General features: G+C 49.2%; 1 protein-coding gene across 2 annotated transcripts; it reads left to right on the top strand.

The window, feature by feature from the left end:
• Nucleotides 1-4094: 4094 nt before the first annotated feature.
• Nucleotides 4095-8399, top strand: PCDH8 (protocadherin 8). Of its 2 annotated transcripts, none has more exons than XM_051625837.1 (3): nucleotides 4095-6544; nucleotides 6681-6891; nucleotides 7360-8399. In XM_051625837.1, exons 1-3 carry the CDS (start codon nucleotides 4133-4135, stop codon nucleotides 7731-7733), a joined length of 2997 nt encoding a protein of 998 aa, XP_051481797.1. In that variant the 5' UTR covers nucleotides 4095-4132; the 3' UTR covers nucleotides 7734-8399. The 2 variants fall into 2 exon arrangements, with proteins under 2 accessions (XP_051481797.1, XP_051481807.1); XM_051625847.1 differs by having other exon boundaries at nucleotides 4133-6403; nucleotides 7360-8355.
• Nucleotides 8400-26589: the final 18190 nt, after the last annotated feature.

The raw sequence follows: 26589 nt of genomic DNA, 5'->3' as shown, positions 1-26589 counted from the left end.
CTGCTACCCTAGGGCTTGTGCTGCAAGGGGATATCACCCCAATCGCCCTGAGAGCATGCTGAAGGGAACCAGGGCCAAGGAGAGAGTGAGACTTCCAAGATCTTCCTAAGATCTCCTGGGAAAGGGGGAACATATATAACACAGCCATCTATTCTTAAAGCCTGGCTTGCTAACATCACCCCATGTGTTACGGTGCACATCCTCCCTCAAGGTATATGTGGTCCTGAGGTATTTGGCTGGATATCTATGGAAGTCTTACCTTCTCTTGCAATCCTAAAATGTAACACTTTCTGGCTTATCTTCATCCACAAAGATACTGGAGAGAATCGCAGGCACCTGCTGAGAGGAGGAAAGTCTTACCCCATTGCACTGGGGACAGCAACACCATGGGACATATGCAAACTCGTTGTGCTGTAGGTGACAGTGAGAAAGACCAGAGCCATAAGTGCCTGTGCTCCACTGGAGGAATGAAGGGAAGAGGAAGAGGAGGAGATCCTGAGTTTTTGTCTCCCTCTGAAAGGCAATGGCTATCTGAGGAGACAGGAAGAGCACCCACAAACTTAATTTCTAAGAGTTAGATCAGATTCAGGGGCAGGGGGGGGAAGTAAATTTAAAGCTAAAAAACGGAACTTGGAGTGATTTTCTGGCCATTACCAACTTGGTTGATATTGGCATGAGACTGGTAGTCTAGGTGTCCTCTTACTCCTTGGGAGCAACACATTCCCCAGGGATTCAGGTCCACAGGGGTGGCTGGGTGAGTCTTGCTTTTTCCTTTGCCTGACACCCATCTCTCTCAGAGGAATTTTGATTTTTGTGTTTAAGAGGTACAGGGCAGCTTAGCAGCAGAGATCTGACCTCTGGACAGTATGGATCGCCTCTTTCTTAGCAGGTTCCGAGTCTCCACAACAACACTAAGCGCAAGAGAGCTGGTAAATTATTAAAACAAGCTTGCAACAGCTCTGGAGAAACCACCAGTGCCTCAGATTCAAAGGAAAGGCTGTGGTGTGAGAATCCCCATTAGTAACAATACGCACAGTTTGCAAGAACATATGTCCCCGCATGGAGCAATCAACCAATCTGGGCTGTTTAACCACAATATTTCAAAGAAGTGCCTTTAATGCAGCTGATCCATATGTTTATTTCTGAGCAGTAAAACGGGATTCTTCACTAGCCTTTCAGAACATTTCTGTAATGGACTCTATCCAAACTATTGGGGAGAAGGCTTTGCTCCAGCGGAGTGACTGATAGTACTTTTTGAATCTCAGAGTCATGACTGTGGAAAAAGAATAATCCAGGAAGACAGAAAGTGCATTTTGCTCTCTTATAAAAATAAATAAATAAATAAATAAATAAATAAATAAAATGGCAAGAGGAGCAAGACTCCACTGGGAGCCTCTTAAGAAGGGGTTTGGATCACAAGCACGTGAGGTTGGGGCCAGGTGGATGGGAAAGAGATTTCCAAGCCTCTTCTGATGTGGATGCTTGAGCACGCACTGAAAATACAGCCCTTTGCACCCTTCTCTCCTGCAAAATGTGTGGGAGGTGAACACAGGTCCTGGTTTATTGATTGATTGATTTTTTTAGAAAGAATAAGAGCTCCTCGTGGAATAGCAGTGTCTTTGTGGGAGGGGGAGGAGGGGGGGAAGTTCTGGTCTTCTTCCCTGCTCGATCTAATCCTAATTAAAAATAAATTACATGCTGTATGGAACTTGAAATGGCAAAGATAATCCTGTTACACACGAGGAGCCTCCCCCGCTGCCCCCTGCCCGTTCCCGGCCGGCAGCCCCGTTCCCAGGCACGCAACTCGACCCCGGACCCCAAACCCGGGACCCCGGCCCGCTCCGGACCCCGGCCCGGCACAAGGTGGCCCGACCCAGCCGTGCTGCCACCCCCGCACCCCCCGCCCCCCATCCCCTCCAGACCGCCGTCTGCGGAGCTCCCGCGGGCAGGGGACAAGAGCTCGGAGGAGGCTTTTCGTATGGAAACCAGGCGCTGGGGCAGCTTTTGTTGGCGGCAGAGCGTGTCCCTTCCCCGCGCCCCCGCAGGCAGCGCTCAGGCGCGATTTAAATCCTATTTCCATAAGCCGGAGCTGCGGCCAGCCCGCCGCCCCCCGCTCGCGTGCCGACCCACGCAGCGCCCCGCGCAATGCCCGCGCAACCACCTGCGCAAGAACCCGCGCAGCGCCCCGCGCAGCCCCGGAATAGAGGATGAAGCCCCCCGAGGATGCTACATCCCATCGTGTGCACAACGGAGCACTTTGATCGAGGCTTCCAAACCCCACTTAGTTTTTTCCTTCTCTTCCTTTAAAAGGCATCCTTAGGTTCTCTGCTACGTGGAAAGAGGGAAGGAGAAAAGGGGAGGAAGAAAAAAAAAGAGGGAAAGGAAGGAGGAAAATAAAGCAAAATCAAAGAATAAAAAATATTAAAGAGTGAGAAGAAGGAAAGGAAGGAAGGAAGGAAGGAAGGAAGGAAGGAAGGAAGGAAGGAAGGAAGGAAGGAAGGAAGGAAGGAAGGAAGGAAGGAAGGAAGGAAGGAAGGAAGGAAGGAAGGAAGGAAGGAAGGAAGGAAGGAAGGAAGGAAGGAAGGAAGGAAGGAAGGAAAGGGAATAGGAAAGGCACGCAGTTCCCACTTAGGACCTGCAGCTTCCCTCCTCCTAGGGTGCCCTCCCTGCAGGCCGGACCAGCAGCCCCCTCCCCATGGCGGCCCAGGCAGGGCGGGGCTGCGCGGGGCCTTGGTGCCTTGCGGGGCAGATGGTTTTGTTCCCCCCGGTTCGTGCCAGGTTTCAGCCTCATGCTGTTATTTTGTTCTTCTGGAACGAGACTGGTGTTGCTTCCCAGAGAGGCCCTATTAGGACAAAAAGAAAATCCCGTGAATAGGCGTAACAGGGCACCAGGAGGGATAGGTCTTAAATGTATTTTAATATGAGCAGGGCATTGTGTGTAATTCAGCGCTCATCATCGTTTAGTCAAAGAGTTATGGCAGTGATTGGGAATGAATAGAGGGACATAATGGATACATGTGGCGTTTGCTCATTATATTCAACTTAGTCCAGCTCCTCTGTGGAAACTGTTCAACTTTCTCTCCCTTTAGCCTGTCATAGTGAAATAATACAGACATTGGTTCCTCGAATGGGATAGCCTGCCATGCTATTATATTTCTACAGCTAACGAGGGCTTCATAAGCCTTTGATACAGCCTGATCTTTGAAACCTTTCCAAATCTCCTCAAGCTTATGCTAAATCCTATTTGGAACTTTTTTTTTTTTTCTTTTTTTCCTCGCCTGCTAGTGCCCCAGGCTTAAGAAACCCGGGCGGTGACATGCATACTAAAGCATGCGGGGACACCTCCTGAAAGGCGACTTACGGCGCTGATCACAGGCTCTCACGCGAGTGACACACCACTCCGGGCGAGCAGCTGAATGCCGCCATCCCCCCCGCACCTCCAGACCCCCCCCCCCCCGCCTCTGCACCCCCCGCACCCCGCTAATCCGCTCCCGCCGCCCCGCGCCTGAGTACCCACCCGCGCCCGCCACGACACGGGCGCGACATGCCACCACACGACATGCCACGACACGACATGCCACGACACGGCACCTGTCCGACCTGTGGCATAATTAACAAACCCCGCCGCGCATTTTACTCCGCGTTTCCCGCGCCAGCTCCGCTGCCGCGCATCCGGAGAAATAAAAATGAAGGGGGGGGGTGGGGGTGGGGAGAGGAGGGAAAAAAAAAGAAGGAAAAAAAAAAAAAAAAAAAAAGGAGAAAAGCAATGAGGGGGGCAGTCCAGCGGGGGGGAAAGGACAAACCCCAAACCTCGGAGAGTTAAAGGAAACAAAGGCGAGCGCCCCGCGCCCCCCGCTCCCGCTCCCGCGGCCGGAGCCGCCCCGGCCCGGGGACCGCCCGGGAGCCGCCAGCGCCCCGCAGCCTCCCATTGGCTCCGCCGCCGCTCATTTGCATACCGCCGTCTAGAAAAGGCGGCGCGGCGGCGCGGAGGGGCGCAGACGGCGGCGGAGGGGGCGCGGAGGCGCAACGCGGGACGGTGGGTCAGCCGCCGAGTGCCGCACATCGTCACCCGCCGGGTACCACGCATCGTCACCCCGGACCGCGCCGTCGGGCTGAGCCCCGCGCAAGTGCCATGAGCCCCCTGCGGCTGCTGGCCGTCGCCTGCCTGCTGGCTCTGTCCCGCTGCAAAACGGTGAGGTACCGGACCGACGAGGAGGGTGCGCCGGGCACGGTGATCGGCACGCTGGCCGACGAGATGCCGGTGAAGGCGCCGGGAGAGATGAGCTTCCGCCTGATGAGGCAGTTCAGCAACAGCTCGCTGGTGAGGGTGCGGGAGGAGGACGGGCAGCTGAGCATCGGGGAAGCGGGGCTGGACCGGGAGCGGCTGTGTGGGCAGGCCCCCCAGTGCGTCCTGGCCTTCGACGTGGTGAGCTGCTGGCGGGAGCGCTACCGCCTGGTGCACGTGGAGCTGGAGGTGCGTGACATCAATGACAACGCGCCACGCTTCCCCCGTGCCCAGATGGCACTGGAGGTGTCAGAGAGTGCTGCACCTGGCACCCGCCTCCCGCTGGAGGTGGCCGTGGACGAGGACGTGGGCTCCAACTCCATCCAGAGCTTCCAGGTCTCCCTCAACAGCCACTTCGGCGTGGAGGCGCAGACTCGGGCAGACGGGGCACGCTGTGCCGACCTGGTGCTGCTCCAGGAGTTGGACCGTGAGCGCCAGCCCTCCTACACGCTGGAGCTGGTGGCCAAGGATGGCGGCAGTCCGGCACGGTCGGGCACGGCCACCGTGCATGTCCGTGTCCTTGATGCCAACGACAACAGCCCTGCCTTCGCCCAGGGCTCCGTCACGGTGGAGCTGCCTGAGGACGCACCACCCGGCTCCCTGCTGCTGGACCTGGACGCTGCTGACCCCGACGAGGGCCCCAACGGCGAGGTGGTCTACGCCTTCGGCAGCCAGGTTCCCTCTGAGGCTCGGAGGCTCTTCCGCCTGGACCCGCGGTCGGGCCGCCTCACACTGGAGGCCGCTGTGGACTACGAACGCACCCGCACCTATGAGCTGGATGTGCGTGCCCAGGACCGTGGTGCCAGCCCCCGCACCGCCACCTGCACCGTCATCGTGCGCCTCACCGATGTCAACGACAACGCGCCGCGCATCAGCATCAGCGCCCTCCGCGGTGCCGCCAGCGCTGCCGGCGTGGCCTATGTCAGCGAGGCAGCGGCCAGCGAGAGCTTCGTGGCCCTTGTCAGCGCCACAGACCGTGACTCGGGAGCCAATGGGCAGGTGCGCTGCAGCCTCCGTGGCCATGACCACTTCACCCTGCAGCGCGCCTATGAGGACAGCTACATGATCGTCACCACAGCAGCGCTGGACCGTGAGCGCATCCCCGAGTACAACCTCACTGTGGTGGCCGAGGACCTGGGCTCGCCACCGTTCAAGACTGTCCGCCAGTACACAGTGCGAGTGAGCGATGAGAACGACAATGCCCCGCTTTTCGCCAAGCCCCTCTATGAGGTGTCTGTGCCAGAGAACAACCCCCCAGGTGCCTACATCACCACCGTGGTTGCCCATGATGCCGATCTTGGCCACAACGGTAAGGTCACCTACCGTCTTCTGGAGACACAGATCATGGGGGCTCCCATCTCCACTTACGTCTCAGTTGACCCTGCCACTGGCGCCATCTATGCCCTCAGGACGTTCAACTATGAGATCCTCAAGCAATTGGACCTTAGGATCCAAGCCACTGATGGAGGCTCCCCACAGCTCTCCAGCAGCACCCTTGTCAAAGTGAGGATGGTGGACCAGAACGACAACCCTCCTGTCATCATCCACCCAGTGCTCACCAACGGGACGGTGGAAATTGGCGTGTCCAGCAAAGCCTCCCGTGACTCCCTGGTGGCCCAGATCAAAGCTCGAGATGCAGATGATGGGGCCAATGCTGAGCTCACCTTTGCCTTCCTGGAAGAACCTCAGCAGGATCTTTTTGCCATCAGCCCAAGTACTGGGGACATTGTGCTGAGGGGCGACCTCTCTGAAGAGCTGGGACAGTTGTTCAAGGTCATCCTCACTGTGACAGACAATGGCAGACCCCCCCTGGCCACAACTGCCACAGTCAACTTCCTGGTGACTGCCACTGCTCCTTCCAGTATCCAGGAGATAGCCAAGCCCAGCTCCTGGGAAGGAAAGGCTTTGCAGTGGGACATCCCTCTTATCGTGATCATCGTCCTGGCGGGCAGCTGCACCCTCCTCCTGGTGGCTATAATCACCATCGCCACTACCTGCAACAGGCGCAAGAAGGGGAACGAGATCAAAAACAATGCTTCTCTGAAGGAGCAGATAGACATCTCCCACCTGGAGAAGGGCCAGCAGGAGGAGAACAGCCAGAGGGGGAACGTGTTTGAGGTACGAACCTTTCCCAGCAAAACCTCTTTCACCAGCCCTGACCCATCTCCTGTTGCCGAAGAGATCTCCACTGCTGAGAGCAGCAGTGACAGCACTTGTCTCTATGACGGTCAAAAGAGGCTCAGAGGACCGAGTGGGGAGGTAAGATCCTGACACAGGGAAGGGGGTCAGAGGGTGGGGGGGATCTCAGAGGATGTGAATTGCAGAGATGTGGATCTGATACTGATTTACCCTTCACTACTCCCCCCCTCACCTCTCCTTTGATCCCCTACCCCAGCAGGGTTTTGCTGCTGCTCCGAACTACAGCAAGGACCCTGCTCCCCCTGTGGCCATTTGGAAGGGACACTCATTCAACACCATCTCTGGCCGAGAGGCGGAGAAGTTCAGTGGCAAAGACAGTGGCAAAGGCGACAGCGATTTTAACGACAGCGACTCGGATATCAGCGGAGACGCCCTGAAAAAAGACCTCATCACACACATGCAGAATGGTAAGGGCTTACCCCATGCTCCTGGCTGGCACCTCTGGACAGACAGACAGGGGGGTGGTGATGTGGACAGAGGGACCTAACCCTGGGGCATAGTGATTAGGCAAGAGCAGCTGGAGGGGGAAACCTGATGCTGAGTGACTCACACTGCCCATCTCTTTGCAGCAAGCTGTTAGATGCTGATTCGTCTCCACACAGAGTGCCCAGCACAAATGAGCAGATGTTGAAAGTACTGTAGGATTGGGGGTTTTTCCTCACCAAAATTCTTCCACTGAGGTTAGGGTTGTGTGGAGTATCCCTAGCAAAACAGCATCACCTTCCCAAGCATGATTTTTGCTGTGCTGCAGAGCATCACCTCCCAATTCCCACTGTCAGCGCATTGAATCATCCTGTGACTGATAACTCTGGGGATTACGAATTATCTGGATTTATTCCTGCAGTAACAACAGGTTTCTCCTTCTCTCCCTTTAGGTCTGTGGGCATGTACAGCTGAGTGCAAGATCCTGGGCCACTCGGATCGCTGCTGGAGCCCCTCCTGTGGCCGAGCCAACCCTCACCCCTCTCCCCATCCTTCGGCACCCCTCTCCACCTTCTGCAAGAGCACGTCCTTGCCCAGGGATCCCCTTCGCAGGGACAACTTTTATCAAGCCCAGCTGCCCAAAACAGTGGGGCTCCAGAGTGTCTATGAGAAAGTGCTGCACAGGGACTTTGACCGGACGATGACCCTCCTCTCCCCGCCACGCCCTGCACGGCTCCCCGATCTTCAGGAGATTGGGGTGCCCCTCTACCCAGCCCCCTCAACTAGATACCTGGGTCCCCAGACTGACACAGCTGAGAAGGTGTAGCCGAACACTCTCCATGCTCAAGTACACGTGTCCCTGCACGCACACGGCTAGGTCACTCCTGAGAGCCTTTAAGTTATTGACCAGACCCAGTGTCATTCATGTAAATATGCAAGATGTGCCTTAAAAATGAAGTAGTTGGGAAAGATTTCCAATCACGTCAATACTGTTTGATATTTGCAAACAAAAGTATTGTTTGTAGTTAATGTAATTTTTATGAAATGTGCAGTATTTAATTTTTTTCCATGTTTTCTACATTGTTTCTTGTTTTCTGCTTTTGGTTCACCCATGGCCTGCCATTTTTTGTAGTGTTTTTAACCTGTACATTGTGTAATGTAATGTTTGTACATAATGAAAATTGGTTATATTTTTATATAATAAAAGCTTAAAAAATGGGAATTCTTGCCAAAGGGGCTGTCTGAAAGACACAATGATAATAATAATTAATAATAATAACCTGAATATGTAAAACCTTGTAAGGGAAATTCCTCTTTCATGGTGTAATAATAACCTAAGCAACCCAGTGTACTGAGAAGTTTGCCTTGCCAAATGTGACTTGTAATTCTTGAGTCTGTGGTCAACTTAAAAGTTAAATGTTATTTAATTGCCTTTGGTTCCTGTAATCTGTGTCACTCATAAACACTAATAAAGGTTTTGTGATGTGTCGGAGGGATCTGTTAATGGATTTCATGCCTTAGAGCACAGAGGTCTTTACAGGTTAACAAACTTATTTTGTGCAGAGAAATGCAGTGGGGAGGAGCCTGAATTATGCTACTTTTATTCTTGACCACCCTTCCTCTCTGGCAATACCCCACTGAAGGTGTAGCTCTGGAGATTTTAATGATGGGTTACGGGGTGAGAGGGAGGGCTGGGTGGCTTTTCACTATCTGGTCTGAGCTCTTCCAGCCCCATTCTTATCCTTCACTGGCAGGAAGCAGTGTGATTTTAGTGAAGCACATGAAATGAAGTCTGAAGTGCTGGTGCCATGCAAGTGTCTTTGCATCAGCAGCCACTTGAGCACTTCGCTCTCTGATCTGGCTGAGATGTTTACATGAGTCAAGCTGCATAGGAAAGTGTTTATATATTTATCCCTTGTTAAGACAGCCTTATAAAAGGACAGAAACTTCATTTTTATTTTATTTTTTTTGTACATATATTTATTCACCAAGAGAAAGGATAGGTTTGTATTTCTGCATAAAAGACAGAAAGAAGAGATGTTGATTATGTTGAGCCTGACCATGCTACATATTTTGCCTCTTCCTAGAAAGGACAAAGCCTGAAAAAAATGTATGTAGAGCATTGAAATTCCCTCCCATCAAGGTTTCAAGTTAACAACAGATCTCAAATCTGTCCGCTGAAATCAGGCATAGAATAGCATTGAATGAAACAAACTAAGCATGAGCATTTCTTCCTGTTTTTATAACAGAGATAACACTGACATTGGAGGTTAAAGACTGGATTGAACTTTTCCAAATGGAAGAACTGTGTTTCACTTGGAGTATATAATTTGGCATTTTGTACAAATCAAGAACCCAGAAATTTGCACGTGACAAAGCTTTTGGTTTTTATTGTGAATTCTTCAATTATAGGTCTAATTAGTACGGTACACATACAGAAGATGATTCACAAAGAAAATATAAAGCCTTCTTAGGTATAAATAAGGCCCTATTAGACTTTGTGTCTCAAAATGTAAATAAAAAACAGTATTCCACTTGCTTGTCCCTTAACCAACAAATTCCCTTTCTCCCATCTTCCAGCTTTCTCAAGCCCATGTAGCAAGGATGACAGAGCCTGACCAAGTCTTCATGCACACGCAGGCCGAGTTTTAACAGGAGCTTTATTAAAGCCCCTGTGTGAAGATTTGTGGCGGGTACTGAGTTTTAGAGGTTGTCCTGTAGTGAACATACTTGAAGGGAACTGAAATCAGGCCGATGCAAAGCTCAACTGGGAAGCAACATCTCTTATGGTCAGGAAAACAATTGAATGTCTATGGCGATTCATCTAAACCTGGTAGTAAAAAAACATGGTGCATTTAATTAACTAAGAGGGTTGTCTTGGTTAAATTTAGGGCTGAAGTTTGGGCTGAAGAGTGGGTGCTGTGAAGGAGGGCTGGGAGCCTCCCTGCCAGCTAATCATCAGTGATGCAGCACAGCAAGTCTGCATGCAAAGTAATTAGCCATAACTGAACGCAGGGAGGGAAAGGCCCTCTGTCAAAAAAGGAGGGCGATCTGATTAGATGGTTCATTTGACAGCCTGGGATACGTGCTGCTAGAACTCCACAGCAGGTCCCTAAGGTGCCAGCAGGTCCCTGGACTCTCCTGGAGGAGGCTGGTGGGAGGCAACTGCAGCCAATGGGCAGTTCATCGCCTTGGGCTGAGGTGCTGAATTTGCACTGCTGCCTGCAACAGAGCCTGTGTGCTTCTGTGGGTGGGTCGGTGCTCATCACTGCCTAACCAGGAGTGCAGACCACCCCAGAGTGAAGCAGTCATGAAAAAGGAGGCAAATACAGTCACCTGTTCCTGTTCCCAAAGCAGCTTTCAGCAGTAAGCAGCTACAGTCTCGTTGGGATCTGGGGTATGTCTGTTCTGGGGTCCAACCTTCTGCCAGTAAAATGTGGGATTCATCCACTCAGCATTTAAATCTGACCCAGTCACTTTGCAGGGACTCCAATTAGTGGAAATATATGGACCTCTTCTGAGGACTTCTCATCTTGACTCAGAGACAAGCAATGGGGACAGTTCAGGTCTATCACTGAAGCTCCTGATTTCCTCTTTGCCTGTAGGGCGAGGGGCAACAGCCCAGACTCCTTTAACCTTCAGATACCTAAAATTAGGTGAGGGAAATCCCCAGGCTGCATCAGAAAAGAGCACACATCATCCAAAGTGCAGATTAGTGAAGAGGGGAGCCCAAGGCTTAGCTCCAGGGCAAGGGCCCTTGAAGCAAACATTAGCTCCACTGGTGCTATTTCTCTGTGTATGTCCTAGTTATTTTCTTCCATTTTTGATCAACATAACAGATTTTTGCTACCATACTCTAGAATTTAATGCAGACTTATCCATTAAATTCCATTTATTTGCCAAGCATGGCGTGGCATCAGCCTTGTGTGATGTGTGGGGGAAGAGACTGTGCAGCCACACAACTTCTCCATCCTGTGCAGCTGCCCTCTCTGTCCTGTGGAGCTGCCCTCTCCTGCCTGCCTTTCCCCAGTTCAGAGGGCAGAGGTGAGAAGGGAGAGCAGGTACACGGACTGGAGACAGCACTCTTTCACTCAGCTAGCATTAATTACACAGTCTAAACTGGCTACAGCAGCTGGAGATCACAAAAGCCCTAACACTAAGCCTAAGATACTCCTGTAGAATTCTCAGCTATGATGGAGCTCCGTTAGGATGCAAATCATCTCCTGAACCAGCCACCTAACACAGGCCTAGTCTATTGCACCGAGAAATTCCCCATCCCTCCCCACATGCAACCTGTGGTGGCTTTAGATGTTTGCCCTGTGGATATCCAACACCTAACAAATCTTAACCCAAGTGTTTTCAGATAGCACCAGGTAGTTTGCTGGTAGCAATTGCCATGAGACCATCTGATCTGAGTGCACTGGCAGCGTGGCAAAATGAGGGAGCTGTAGCCACAATCATTTGCATGAAGGTGAACACACCTCATAGCATCAGTAACATCAAGCCAGGCCGTTGGAGACCAGCAGACTCACAACCAAGTGCCAGCATCCAATTTCTTTGGCACGAAGGGAGAGGACTAAGACAGTACAAACACAGAAGTGGGTAATTCCCACAGCCTCTCTTTGGGTTTACCTGCACAGCCATGAAGACATAGCTGCAAGACCCAGGACACAGAGGAATGGTGCTACAGCAGCACAGTCATTAAATGCCCTGTGTCCTAAGTGCCTCAGAGATGTTCCGGGACTGTGGGCTTGCAGCTGCCACCCTGGAGAACTTGGGGCACTTATCCAAACCTGTTCTAATTTTTAATAAATTAAATTCATTTTCCCAAAGTAGAGTCAGTTTTGCCTGTGAAAGTAATTAGTAAGTGAACTCTCTATATGTATCTTGACCCATGAGCGTGTCTTTTAAATCTGATTTTCCCCCTGTCCTGTAGAGGAGGGAGAGGGACTGAGTGGCTGGGTGGTGATCTGGCTTCTGGCCAAGGTCAAGCCACCACACACACCAAAGAAAAAAGATCTGAAAGATGGTTTCTGTAGCACTTGAGAAAAAAAAAATTTTAAAAAGTCATATTCCCACTGACCTGCTCCTATTTCCTGTGCCCCTTTAATGCCTCCAACGGATGTTGCATGTTTAACCTTGTGTGATGGAACACCTAATTCTGGTTTCTACAGTGCAGTGCCTGCTCCAGATGCAGGACTCCCAGGGGTGGCAGCACTCATGCTTCTAAGTGGATATGGTTGTGACATCTGGGGTGGGGGTTCATTCCTGTGATTTTTACACATGCGAGACATGCTCAGAAAATGCTGCCTGGACCAGGCCCTGAAGGCAGAGGAGCATCAGGGTGGGGTTTACTTGATGATTCAGACAGATGTGCCTTTTGTGGCCAGTGGGTGTCTACATGAAGAGAAGGTGTCTTTGGTCTTGTGGCAGAGAAGGAGGGCTTGTCAGAGGGGTCTAGAGGGTTGCCTGGCTCACCTCACAGCAAGCACCTGCATATGCTTAGTAAAATGGCTCTCTGCTCTCTCATGACTGCATCAACTACCTTGCCATTGCACATGACAGCAGATTAAGCACCTACCTTACACACAGACACACATGTGGGTATAGAAATTCAGGTGGGTGTACTGACACCAAAAGAATGTCACCCTTTTCTCCATGTCCAGCTTCATTTTCCCATTAGTCCTTCGCAACCTGGACCCAGGAAACTCATCTGCCCATAGGCTGATGTACAAAAGCTGGGTGGATCTCTGCAGGTTTAGCTCAACCAGAGGTCAGATGTATGTCAGACACTGTCAGGGAGGGGGCAAAGAGGAAGGAGGCCCCCAGGGCTTGGGAAGAAGGCAGAACTGCACTTTTGGGCAGCTGCCAACAAGTAGAGCACCCTAGGTGTAATGTAAAGCTTCTACAGGTTTCTAAGTGAACTAAAGGTTGGCCAAGGAGGAACCTAATGCCTTTTGGATGCTTTGAAGGTTTGTCATACTGCCAGCTCCCTCCCCAGTGTTACCTAAGCCCAAATTTAGGTTGAAGAATGTGGGCAGGTAACTGGGGAGAAGTGTTACTTCCTACCATATATGCCAAAGTCTTCAAGCCTTCCTTATTTAAGAGGATGCTTTGGAGATGCTCCCTGGAGTCAGGTTTCCTTCTCCTTAGGCAGTGATAAGGATCCCTCCACTTGCCCATATTTCCCGATGGACAAAAAAACTGGTTTTGCACTCATGCCCATGATGCCCATGGCAGTGGGATCCTCACCACTCTCAGGGCTCTGAGATCTGCTGTCCATCAATGTTAATCATACTGGTAGGGCTCACAGGGAGCCAGGAACCCAACTTCAGGCAGGGAAGATACAGGGATCAGCAGGGGGGCTGGCTTCAGTAGTTTCCCCCTGCAGGGCCAAGATTAAGATCCCGGTAGCTGAACTGAGAAGGGAGCAGATGGCCACCATCTGAGAAATGCAGTGATTTAGACTGTGAAAAGCCAGCGGATTCATTCAGTTGGTAATTATTAATTTTTTTTGAGTGGGCATTAGCATCCTCTGGGTCACAAGCATAAGCACCCATTTTAGCCTGCAGAGGACAAACCCCACTTGCCCATTTTAGCCTGCAGAGGACAAACCCCACTTGCCCATCAGCTCCTGCTGAGGTGGGCAGCCAGCTGCTGTGCCCTGATGGTACTTTTTGAGTGAGGAGGAACTACCAGCCCCCCATGGGAAGCAGGGAAGCAACCCCATGGGCTACTATAGCCAAACACTGTTTAAGGATGCTTTCAGATTTGAAGGCAGGTCTCTGTTCCAAGCCCAGTTGTGCTCCATTGCTTTAATCTACACAGGGTTAAGAGGCCAGAGGTGAAGACTGCCTCCTACCCATTATCCCCTCCTGGGCAACTGCTTCAGATCCCAACGCAATGTCTACCTTCCAACCATGAAACAGTTGACTCACATCTTAAGAGTGCTTCTTAAGTCAAAGTATTGGCCTCTTCTGGGCACGTGAGTGCCATGAGATTTGGGCATTTCTGTCCTGGCATCAGCACACAGTTGTCTGCCAGAACTCCCAGCTCCCACCATAGCAAAATAACCTCTAGGCTTTCTTCCAGATCTAAAGTGGATATATGGTGGAAACAGCCCCTGCACCCACCACAGGTGGCTGGGTACCTACACTTTTGCAGCTTCCCAAGATCTTGGGGCAGATGGCCCAAAGCCAGGGGCAAGAAATTACATTTTTCCCCAGCAGCTCTCTGCCAGGCAGACCCTGCCCACCTTCACAGCCCAGCTCTTGGAATCTTTGCCCACCTGCCTGCTAAATGCAGTCTGTAAGGGTGATGAGCTCTGGCCCTGCCTGGGATGGCTGCTCTGCAGATGAACACTGTCACCCTGGCTATGTGCTCCATCCCCCTGGGATGGGGCAGCTCACCAAATAACAACCAGACCAATGGGCCCTGCAGGCAAGACTTCCCTTTTCCCACAGGCTCATGCTTGGTATAGGAATACTTCTGAAGCACAATGGTTTAGGGGTAACTTGATTCTGCTCCTGCAAGTAGAGGGGAGTTTTGTGGGAGGTCAGCAGAGGTCATGATGATGGTCAACTCTCTAAAACACCATCAGAGGGACAGAGAGACAACAGGAGAAGAAATGGCAACATTTTCTGCTCCCTTCAGCTGGAAAACTCTTCTCCCTCCCACTCACAGTGAAAGGAAGACAAGAAAAGCAAGGAGTATGGGGGGACAGGAGAGAGGGTTATGGGGCTAAGCTGTCTAGAAGCCGCAAACACACAATGGCTTTTGGAGGACAATCCCAAACAAAATAACAAATTTTATTTATGTACAGAGGATGTTCAGCTTAACTCATCTTAATTTTTTTTTCCATTCAAAACATGTTCACTGGATTTTGAAGAAATTCAAGAATCTTGACCTTCCAAAAATCCTATAGCAGAAACTAGAGCAGGTTTACTGGACAACTCCCTAGAGAATAGCACAAAAAGGCACCTCTACAAATCTTAAAGATCTTAAAATTGCTTTTGCCTGGAAATTTTCTGCTGCCTGAATCTCTGCATGTCAGACAACAGAGCATGTAGCATGTGAGTCGTGAGTAGGGGCATCCCTTCCCCAGGTTTTTGGTGCAGCTCACAGACAGTAATTCAATGAGGTCTCCTCCCTCCCCAGAGATTAATTTCACTGCTGTTCTAAAGATGTTCCTCCTCCCTTGTGGGTTAGACCACTTCAAAAATGGGTTTCAGCCAGGGCTGGCAGCCTGCTGTGACCTTTGTCTGTTTGAGTAATGCACGATAATGAGAGATCCGAGCTGCCTCTGAACACACCACTTGACAGGATGTTAATTAAAACAGAGTAGCACTACCTCTACCATTTGCAGGGCCTTAGCTCAGAGCACTTTATGAATGCCCAGCAGGTGAAGGAACATGTTCAAGGCCACACAACACATCTGAGAGAGCTGGGAGCAAATCCAAGCCCTTTTTGTTTAGTTATCAGCATACAAGCTGCCTTACAGGATGAATCCCAGGAGAAGACCAGCTGGATGCAGCAGAGACTGGTGGTATGGGAAGGTAGAAAAATTGCTTCCAGTCACTTCACTTGAAAGGGAAAGAGCATCCTGCCTCCATTTGTTCTCACCCCACCAGCAGCAAACCATTACTGTCCAAATTACCTTTGTAAATGTCCCCACAGTCTCTCACTCCTCTGTCAGATCATAGCAAAGAGATTGGCTCTGCCACCTCCAGATTCACGGCTGCTTTGAGCCCCAGGATGGCCAATGCTCTGCTTCATTTTACCAACCTGACATGACCTGGGTATTCTTAGGAGTTATTTATTTTTATTTATTTAATTGTGTAAACTGATTATCCGTGTAACAACTTTAATCAATTATCTGTGGCAAAGAACTTCTCTGCAACTTAATTAGCAAAGTTCTTCCCTGACCTAGCAATATCTGATTGCATCATAGAAGAGCTTAACTTTGAAATGGCAACACAGTTCATTAAAAATAACTAATAGCTGCAGGGTTTAAAGATGTAAATGTTCATTTTCTTAATGAGAAAAAAAAGGGCATGCAGACTCTACCTGTCTATATTCATTATACTGTGTCCACATGGGATGACTAACATTTGCAAAACTCAAGTTTAATTAACATGCTTATTTTTACAATGATATTTCTCATTATAATAAATTAAATGTTTAAACAGCCAGCGCAAACATTTTGATCCAAGACAAAAACGCTTGCACAGTGCTAGTTTAAGCATTTAATTTATTATAATCCTTTCCATAACAAATGCCTTAGAAGTTGATTTTTTCGCTGTGAAAGGCTATTAGTATTATTTCCTCTGGTAATGTTTAATCCAAAACAACCAAAAATGTAAGGCGTGAACAAAATTGGACTGGAAGCTATGATGATAAATGAGATAGTGGAGGAATCTGCCTCCGCCGGTAGCTGAGCCGGAGCCTGCAGCTGGTGCCAGCCCCGTGGAGAAGCTGCGCCCTGGAAGGCCACGTTGCCATTAGGAGCTCCTACACAAAATCATCAAAGCGCATCCACTAATCCAAAGCACTTTTAAGCCCCGAGAGCCTTTACCCCAACCCTACCCACCAGCATACCCAGGGCAGGGAGGTCTTTCAGAAAGGCTCCTTCCAGTCGGAGTTTGTTTTCATCTAAAACAACCCTTCAACATTTCCCGGCTTGCGATTGAGGCTGGATGTGGCTCCTGGCATGGGGCAAACCCCCCAGGGGAGCCCCAGGGCAGCCCGGGGAGCGGGGCAGCCTGGGGTGCCGTGAGAAACACCGCTAGCAAAGTGGAAGCAGGGGAGCGAGGAGGCTGCAGCAAGTTCCACCATGAGAGCGGAGAGGGAGAGGGTTGTGCTAAAATCATAAAATCACTACATGTTTCGGGCTGGAAGGGATCTTACAGATCGTCCAGCTCCAACCCCTGTGCATCAGCAGCGGTTGCTCGGAGCCCTGTCCAGCCTGCCCTAGAGCACTTCAGGGAGAGGGCATCCACAGCTTCCCTAGACAACCTGTGCCAGCGTCTCACCACCCTCACACTAGAGAATTTCTTCTTAATACTGAATCTAAATCTTTCCATTTGAAACCATTCCTCCTTGTCCTATCACTCCAAGCCCTTGTAAAAAGTCCCTCCCCAGCTTTCCTGTAGTCCCTTCAGGCACTGGAAGGCTGCTATAAGGTCTGCCCAGAGCCTTCTCTTCTCCAGGCTGAACAGCCCCAGCTCTCTCAGCCTGTCTTCGTAGCAGAGGTGCTCCAGCCCTCTGATCATCTTGGTGGCCTTTCTCTGGACCCACTCCAAGAGCTCCATGTCCCTCCTGTGTTGGGGGCTCCAGAACTGGACACAAGTGGGGTCTCACCAGAGTGGAGCAGAGGGGCTCCCTTGACCTGCTGGCCACACTTCTTTTGATGCAGCCCAGCACACAGCTGGCTTTCTGGGGTGCCAGAGGTGAGCTTCTCATCAAATAACACCCAAAGTCCTTTTCCACAGGGTTCTCTAGATGTCTTGAAAGACATAGGAGCTCAGCAGTTAACATAGCTCCTTATTTTCATGGGGTTTTCAGCCTTGGCATCAATGTGGGACAAGAGGCTCAGTCATGAAATCGGCCACCACTTTACACCCACTACAACAAGGTTCAACTGCTAGTTTCTAAAAATCTTCTGTTCCAGTTCTGGCATGGCTGGGGTTCAGGGGGCAAGCTGAAGCAGGGCAGGTGTCCTTCCCTGCTTGATATAAATTCACCAAAGACAATTATTGCCCGAAGGGATGCCAGCTGAGTGGGCTCCATCATCTCCCACTGGGGGCTGGGACTGGGAGATCAAGCCCCATGAGAGGCTGGAAGAGCAGGGAATGACAGGGCACTCCAAGGGTTCCTCAGGGGCACAGGGAGAGCAGGAAGGGACGCTCAGCCTGGCTGGGAGCTGGAAGACACCCAATTCTGACCTTATCTAGGTTTGTGTCCCCAAGAGACATCTCCTGCACCTCCTCAGAAAATGTCTACCTTTGAGATGGAGGGGTGTGTGCAGAAAGAAATGGCCCAGGTGGCAAGTTCCTCTTGAAGTGGTCCAAGAGAGAAAGCCTTGCAAGGAATAAAGTCAAGGCAGGGTCATGCCATCAGGTGAAAAAGGCCCTCATGTTCAAACACCCCCCGAGCAGGTAGATAAACACGAGGCAATGAGCTGCTTGGGCTGGGCACAGGCACACAAGGACCCACTGAAGGTCCCCAGAGTAACAACCAACATCCCCTGCCATCATCTCACCCTTGTATCCAGGAAAGCTCCCACCTTGGCTTGGCTGCCTGGAATCAGTGCCAAATAACCATAGCTGTACAGAGTATTTCAGTGATGCTGAAAAGCTTGTCTGCAAATCACTCCACTTCAGCACATAATTCAGAAGTATATAATTCGAATTAAGAAGTAAAGCCCTTTAGGGGATTTCATTATGCTGTGCAGATCATTAGCAAAACACAAGTCGTCAATCAGTTTAGCCAGCTGACAAGCCAGAAACCAGCTGATGGTCCAGGCTGAGCCAAAACAGCAAAGGAGAAGAGAAATCTCCCCTGGATTTACCTAGTGACTGTGACAGTGATTCTTATTTTTTTATATTTTTTTTTAATTAAAAAAAAAAAAACATTAATGGACAAATTATGAAGTCTCCCCAAACCACTGAATTAAATCCAGGGGTTGCTCACAGTCTGATAAACATCCTGCCACAAGGTGCCCACGTATTTTTCATCGCTTGCTGCTTGACAAATTGCTGCATTCACAAAAACTCGGAGGATTAATAAGCTGATCCCACTGCCTAACTAATTGCAAAAACCCAAGAAGTGACTTGAGTAGTAAGATGGTCATTACAAAAATACCCACTGACTTTGGAAAAATTGAGGGCACAACATTTTTACCTCGAAGGGCAGCTTTATGTAGGCCACAAAGTGCCTTGGGTATTTCTTAGAGTATTTGAGTTTATTCATGTATTATTTTGTCGGATATTTAGTGCATTTTTCCAGCAGGCAAGAAACTGGAGCTTCTGTGTACGAGTTTCATCTGCTCAAAATGTGAAAAAATATAGATCCCCTTAGCACATTCTGCTACAGTAGAAGCAAAGTGTAAAAGAAAAATTCCAAATATGTAGATTTAAAAATAATAACACAGACTCTCTCCTCCCTAGAAGGGATTTGAAGAAAAAAAAAAAAGAAAAGAAAAAGAGAAAGAAAGAAAGAAAAAAACAACCTGGGCTACATATAGGTCTAGACTTTAATTGTCGAGTTGCCTAAGAAGAATTATTGGCCTGAGGTCATTTTAATCAGGTTGCATGTCAGCTTGCAAAATCTCCAAATTAGCTTACAGCTCCAGGAGAGAAAGATGTTTTTCCTTCCTGAGGAATGCAAACAGATTGTTGTGACATGTTCTCAGTCATCGTGACAGATCAGATCCCTGCTTTGCTCTGTGAGCCAGGGAAGAAGTCACCCTCTCCTTCGGAGATTTGGGCATCTCCCAATTTGTCAGAGCCAGGGATGGAGTTTATAGAAATCCTTCTGAAAGTGAGGTTTATATGCAAAGACTCTGATAAAAGAGATTGGCCTTAATTGGGAAACAAGTCTCTTTCACAGTTTTTAACAACCTTCAGGCCTTCCTAGCAGTCTGATGAAAGGGAAGTTGTGAAAAGAAACAATCCGTATGTATGCAGCAGGAACTATCGTATCCTGAGCTGCGCTGAGAATGACAAGAAACCAACTCATCCTTTTTAAAAAAGGATTAATTTGCCATTTTCTTCTCGAGTTTGTAAAAAGTAAGGCTGTGGCTGGATTTCAAAACAGGCTGAGTACCTTAGTTAGATTTATGGCAGGCTCTGAGCCTGAGACTATGCACATTGCTGTGGAGAAGCTAACCTGGGGTGGGTGTCTCTCCCAGGGTGTCCTCAGCTACTGTGGCTAATTTGGTCCCTTTGGTCTAGCACATTTGGATGCTTTTTTCTTTTTTCTTTTTTTTTTACTTCTCCATGTTCAGTTTTTCATCTACATCAGCAAATGTCTCTAATGGGATCACAGAGGGGTTAGGAAGCAAGGGGACAGGAGCAGGAGTGCTGACTTGTTTTCATTTTGATGGGACCAGAGGAGAAGGTAAGTGCCGATTCATAACAACTGGCTGACAATGAGATGCATCTCACCTCTCTGGTGTCCCCCAAAGGTCTGCACCTGAATTAGTAACCAGCAGTGTCTTGTTCACAGAAGAGGCAAAGAAATAGATGTTTCCAAATGGGGATTCCTCTTACTTCCAGCTGCTGCCTCTTTCTTCTAACTAGTTCAGGCCCCTTATTTAAGGATAATGAATCTATCTGTCCCTGGTACTGGCCAAGGGCTCAGTATTGCCTGCAGCTGGGGAAGGACATAGGCAGAAGCAGGAGACCCTGACACACTGCAAATGTAGGTGCATGCCTGGGCAGAAAAGGGCCTGGGACCACTTTGCCAGAACAGAAGAACACATGATGTGCAGGCACTCATACGTGCACCATGAAGGAGCCATCCTGAGTGGCTGATGTATGGCCCCCAGGCCTTTAAAATTGGATGGGACAAGGCAATGGGGGATCTTTCTATGGGGAGAACCCCAACAGCAGCAGAAGGGACTGTATTTCTCTGTCCCCACTTTTTCCTTCTGTCATGCTGCAAGCCAAGAGAAGTCACAACCACATCTCTGGCTGGAAGCTGGCAGTTTCTTCCTCCCAAAGGCCTCCGTGTTGACAGCAGAAAAATCTTCAGCTTCCCTGTTGTACGAGTTTGAGGACTTTTTTGTTGTTGTTGTTGTCCCCTGGCTCCCTGCCATCAGCCCTGATGGGGAACTCAGGGCAAGGGAACAGTGCCACGCAACCCAGATGTCAGCAAATTGTTAATCCCAAGGGACAGACCCCTGGGGTGAGATTCCCCCTGCAACTTCTCCAATTAGACGGCTTACCTCCTGCTTGGCCTCTGCTTTAGCCATTTCAAACCTAAGATATTTGAATGTCCATGCTCCTAGTTAAACGGCTGGGAAGCTCTGGATGTAGGCATGCAGAGATTACTGGTTCAATAATAGAGTCGGGCACATTGACTTTACTTAATTTTGCTAATAAAGCTGCAAAATAAAGCTGTTGACTCTTCTTTCATCAGCATCAGCCCCATGAGGCTCTCCCATGGCTCGCCTGGTGATTAGAGCAGAGGGCTGGAAACACGGGTCTGGAGTTCAGCCCTTAATGAGCTGCCCATTCAGTGTGTTTCACTTGGGGTTCTTGACCTCTTTGCACCTCGGCCAACTCAGCTGTAAAACTGGCTGAAGGGTGGACCTCGGGGAAACCAGTCGCTGTGCCCTAGTTGAATCTCAAGTCTGGGATGCATGGGTAAACACAAAATAAAAATCAACAACAATTTGAATCTGCAGTGACCCAGCTCAAATGCCACGAGGATGTCAGGCCTTGCCAGTGTAAACAGCATCAGTCTCTGGGGTCCCTCATTACAATGTCAGAGCAAATCTAAGCAATGTCCCTGCAATTTGTGCTGTTGTGGAAAAATAAAAAATGGTGCTGTGGACACTAGCACAGACAAGGCAACGTGGTGCCAGCCCCGGTACCTGGGTACATCAGCACCTGCAGCACTAAGCACTGCTGGGAAAACTTGAGTGGCATGTGCCCGTCCAGGAGGGGGTGCAGTCCCCCAGCCAGGGTGAGCGGGGTCTCCATTACTCCCTAAATCTCTGAGCTGTGAGAGAGCCCACGGCCCATCCCTTCTTCAGGACAGCTCTCTGTGGAGAAACCAGCATGAACCATGCCATGGACAGGAAAGCCCTAGTGCTCTCTCACACAAAGTCCAAAACATTTCCAACCTGTCCCACACCCAAGAGGGCTGCAGCTGCTGGCACCTCTATTAGCACTCATTGCTTGATGAAGGAGAAGGAGATGAAAGGAGGGGCTTGTGTCTGATACAGCTGGTTTGCTGTGTAACACCTTCTAGATATGATGGGAATGCTGAAGAGAAGTCCTGTTGCAGCCATCTGCCCAACACACACACGTCTGCTCACGTGAAACACAATGGTATCTCTCAAAGTTGAAGACAATTGAGAGTTTTTTCCCTTTTAACTGGGAGGTTGCAGGTCAGACTCAGAGGTGGCAGAGAGGATCCAGAGCTGCCAAGCTGGCATTTCATGCAGTGAAAAAGGCAGAGGCACCATTCCTTGGGATTTCAGTAGTGTGGGGTCAGCCTTGCACGTGCTGTTTGTCACGGCAGGCTTCGTAAAATGAAGCAAGAAACTGTTTTCAGACAGAGCAAGAGCACCTGGGATCCAGTCAATCCAATCCAGTGGCAGGGCCATTTGTTCCCAGTCCTTGTCTGCAGCTCCTCACACAGTCTTCCACTGTGCAGCCATGTGGAAATGACACTCCTGAACCAGAAAGCTCTTCCTTGGTCATAAGCAAGAGTCCCAGCTGTAAATCCTCTGGATGTCACAGCATTATCCCACCTTGCACCACGCAGACATACACAACCAAGCACAGGCTTGGAAAGGGCTGAGGTTGAGAACTATCTTATAAAGCCTTCTCTATACCAAGTACCTACCACTTATAACCCTGCCTGCTCTACAAAGTGGCCTTTAGTGACTGGTAGGTGTGGAGAAGAGGTTGGCATGAGGTGTCTTCCAGAGTTGGGAACGTGGATATTTGCTGGGTACCTGCAGGCAGCTGGGGGTGAGCCCAGACCTTCAGCATAAAAAGGAGATCCCTGTTCTTCTGTAGGGATCCTTTTACTGAGGATTTTCCATCCCTTGGGGGAAATATGCTAACAGGCTTTAAATAATTAAACAAATCACATTGCTGGCAAACCCAAGTTGATCTTTAAAATGCATTATCCTCAGAAGGCCAGAGAAATGCTCAGTGCTTTACACCTTCCTCCAGCCTCTTCACACATTAACTAATTCATCACCTGTGGGACCACCCAGCTGCATCTCATCCACAGAGCAAAGGCTACACCAGTCACCTCCATCTTTAAAACCAGTATTGCCACAGCTGGGGACTAGGTTTCCTCAGTGCCAACAAGCACAGGCAGTGGGGTAACAAAACTCTTTTCATGAGGCCAAGCTTGCATGGAAGACATTGTTTCCACAAGAGACTCTTACTGGTCTTGGCCAGGAAGAGCAGGCTTCCCTTACTGCAACAAGATGCCCTGGGGCAGCTCCAACAGTCTTGCTGCAGGAGGCAGGGTCATGTGTGGCCATGATCAGGGACAAGTTTGACTGTCTGTGGGCAGAGGCAAGGAAATCAGCTATTTTGAGCATCTCCTCTGGGCCACCAAGGCTGTGCATGGTGGAGACCTTCAAAGAGAGGAAGGCAGAGCAGCTGCAAGGCAGCTCTCTCCATCTAGTGCAATACTGCAGATCATTTGTGTAGCTCTCTGCAAGCTAACTCTTCTTCTTCCCCAAAAATAGCCCAAAAACTGCCTGGAGACAAGTCCTACTGTCTCTGCCAGACTATGCAGGGACAGGCAAGCAGCTTGAGGCAGGGTCTGTCAGTAAGGAGAAAGCCTTGCTGATGAGGAGCAGGGAAAGGCCAAGCCCATCCTCAGCCCTCCCTGACATCCTCCCAGCCCAGCAGTGGGGCTGGGCTTTGCCCCTGCCCTTGCAGGACCCCCTGGAGGACAAACTGGTGGACAGAGGCCACTGGCAGCCCCTTGCCAATTAGTCCAGTTTTCTGCAGTGACATTTTCCAGCTCCTCAGCTCTCTCTCCTGCAATGCATGGCTTAGAGCAGATGGGCTAACATGTGGAGCTTAAATTATTTGGCAGTTCCCTCTTTTTGGGATTAGGGAATGCCATGGAAATAGCTGCTTGTGGCACTGTGAGGAAAGCCCTGGGAAACGGAGCTGTGCTGCAGGTCCTGAGGCCAGCTCCAGGACAGCCAGTTCTTCCCAGGAGCTCACCATCTCTTCTCCCACCTCACCCGGCCTCTGGGCTCAGGAAATGCCATTCCTCCCTCCATCACTCTTCCAGGCTGCCCAAGGGGAATGGTCACCAACTTCTCTCATGCTGTTTCTCAAGCATCTGCTCCCCTCAGCAGTCCACGTCAGGTACTAATGGGGACACTGCTGCTCCAGTCTTATTGAACCACATCTTTGGGAAAGGAGATTTGACTCTAGCCAGGCCAAAATTATTATCATTGTTGTTGCTACAGCTTGATTTTGGTAGAAAAGCCAATGAGGGAGTGTCCAGAAATTATGGTTGCTCTTGGCCTGTCTCTAGTCTATCTTTTATCTCTCAGGACATATTCATCCAAGCAGTCCATGGCTCCCATCTCCAGTTGAGCCCATGGTGCTGTCTGATGAATTTTGCAATGAGAACTTAGCCATTTTCTCCATCATGTCCTACCATAAGCACAGAGGTCCTCAGAGGGAATGCACCTCTCACAGCCTTCAGCGGGGAATGGAGAATGGATGTGTTGTACTCCCCATGGTTGTGTCTGAGAACTAGCAATCTTGAGAGAAGGGATGTAAAGTCACCCAAAGTAAAGTCAACAGAGCACTCAAATTTAGCAGGTTGAACCAGGTAGTTTATTGGTTCTTTCACCCTCCCAGATTTAGTTTCTTAAATGTGATGCAATAGAGGAAGAACCTTTTTTTTTAAAGCAGAGATTTATTAAAAAAAAAAAAAAGCCTGATGTAAGAGGTTAAATGAAAGAACATAGGGTAGGTGAATAAAGATTAAACTTGCTGAAATCAACCTGCACCAAAGTCTCAAAAAGGTAATGAAAACAAAACCAAAAAAGTTGAAAGTTTTGTCAGAAGGGTGAGTAAAATGTATGTTTCAAGAGATTGTGAAAAAAAAATAATCTGCTGCTGCAGGAACCTCTGAGACAGTCTCATTGGAAATATTCTCTAAAGTCAGGTCATGAAATTATTAGAAAAACAGTGCATATATCAAAAAAGAGAAATACAGTTGATTCATGGGTGGTCTTGGATAAGGAAAAATAAACAAACCCCAAACAAAAAAAGCCAGGCTCGGCCTTTGCTGCAAAGCAAGGAGAAACTTAGCAGATTTCTCATCAAAGTGTAAGAAAGCCTCTGGGAAAGAAACAGATTGATGCTACCAAATTGTTTAAGATGATAACTACCTCCAAAGCACAACGTTGTGGTTGGAGGTTAAGAAAGTAGCCCATGAGCAATTTACACAGAATAGCTACAAAGGAGACCACATTGTTAAAGGTAGGAATGAAAACATGTAATGACAGCTAGTTATTTTATTTTATTTCTTGAATGCAAAGAAAGCAGAAGGCACAGCCACTAGCTAAATTAAGAAGAATAAGATGAAGCCATATGGATAAATGGGATTCGGCTCTGGGGAAAAGCAAAACAGGCTTTAGTGGCCTAGGGTGAGGAAGAGCAAACTGACTTGGGCCATATGTCCTCACCCAAGCACAGGGGAGAAGAGGATGATAATGGTTGGACTTGATGATCTTGAAGGTCTCTTCCAACCTACATGATTCTGTGATTCTGTGTTTTGGGCTGAGCAAGGTCCTGCACCAAGTATGTTTTGGGCCATCCTTTCAAGCAGGGCCAGCCTGGCTGCATGGGATGCATCCATCCTGCTGGGGATGCATCACAAGCAGAGCAAATAGGGATGCCCATCTTCTCCAGAGAATAACATCAAAGCAAAGGACACTCTAGGGCTTTTCTGGGAGAATTTCATAGCCTACCAGGAAAAAAGGTGATTATGGTGTTTGAAATTTTGTCTGTTGCTAGCCAAAGAAGGGAGGATGGTGTCTGCACACCGTGGGCATGGGACATGGATGGAGAAGAGAAAAAGTGAGCATACCAGGGACACTGCAATGTCCAGGGTCCCTACAGAGGTGAGAGCTGTGGTGGTTACATACATACATGTTTTTTAATCCCCTGGTCTCAGTGCCAGCAAAAGAGTCCATAGAGTTTCTCACATTCCTCAGACTGTCACAGGTTAAATACCAAAGCCAAGATTTTATTTTTCTGTAGGACTTTCTTCCCCAAAGGACCTTGGTTATTTTGAAGAGACATCAAGTAAGTAGGACCTGAATCAGCACCAAGTTCTGGTTGTGTAAACTCATGGAAAAGCAGAGCAGTGAAGCAGGTGCTCGGGCTCAGAAGCTCTTGCAAATTTCTCTTCAGGCCCTTGTGAAGTTCCAATAACTGTTTGAGACAAGGAGAAAATGAAGATAAAATGCATAAGGCACCAGAGGAGACTTACGGAAAGGCACACAGCATCACCCAATCCTCATTTTTAATATTTCCGTTTCTCCTTCTAAACTTTTTCTTTAAACTGAAAAGTAATGAGAAAATGTGCTGCTTTGAGACAAGCTGGTACTATCAGCTAAGCAACCTCACATTCATCGTAGCACTCCAAGTACTCTGGAATGCTTTTCAGCCTGAAGGATAATAGTGTTAGACTACCAGAAAGGCTGTCCTCTAAAAGACTGTTATTATGATTTCCAGTCTCAGAAGCTGGCTTAATCCAGCTGAGCACACACATGTTATTTAGAGAGGAGCCTGAGCTCAGACACTAGTATCATCGTCATCTTTATTGCAAATGAAGAATTCAGCCAGTGAAAGGCAAGTCACTTTATTTTTTTTGTCCTAAGCCCTGCAAACACTGGCTGTTGCACTTGTCTTTGCACTCTGCAGCAAGTGTCTGGAGCTGCTGAA

Source organism: Apus apus, chromosome 1 (genome assembly GCF_020740795.1).
Source record: "Apus apus isolate bApuApu2 chromosome 1, bApuApu2.pri.cur, whole genome shotgun sequence".
Lineage (NCBI taxonomy): Eukaryota > Metazoa > Chordata > Aves > Apodiformes > Apodidae > Apus > Apus apus.
This window is presented reverse-complemented; position numbering and strand designations above follow the sequence as displayed.

What these genes read in the sequence shown, in the direction of transcription:
- PCDH8 (XM_051625837.1), top strand. Translation starts at nt 4,133, where the DNA reads ATGAGCCCCCTGCGGCTGCTGGCCGTCGCCTGCCTGCTGGCTCTGTCC. An exon ending in TCAGAGGACCGAGTGGGGAG is followed by an intron (nt 6,545 to 6,680) that starts GTAAGATCCTGA and finishes CCCCTACCCCAG; the next exon opens with CAGGGTTTTGCTGCTGCTCC. An exon ending in CATCACACACATGCAGAATG is followed by an intron (nt 6,892 to 7,359) that starts GTAAGGGCTTAC and finishes CTCTCCCTTTAG; the next exon opens with GTCTGTGGGCATGTACAGCT.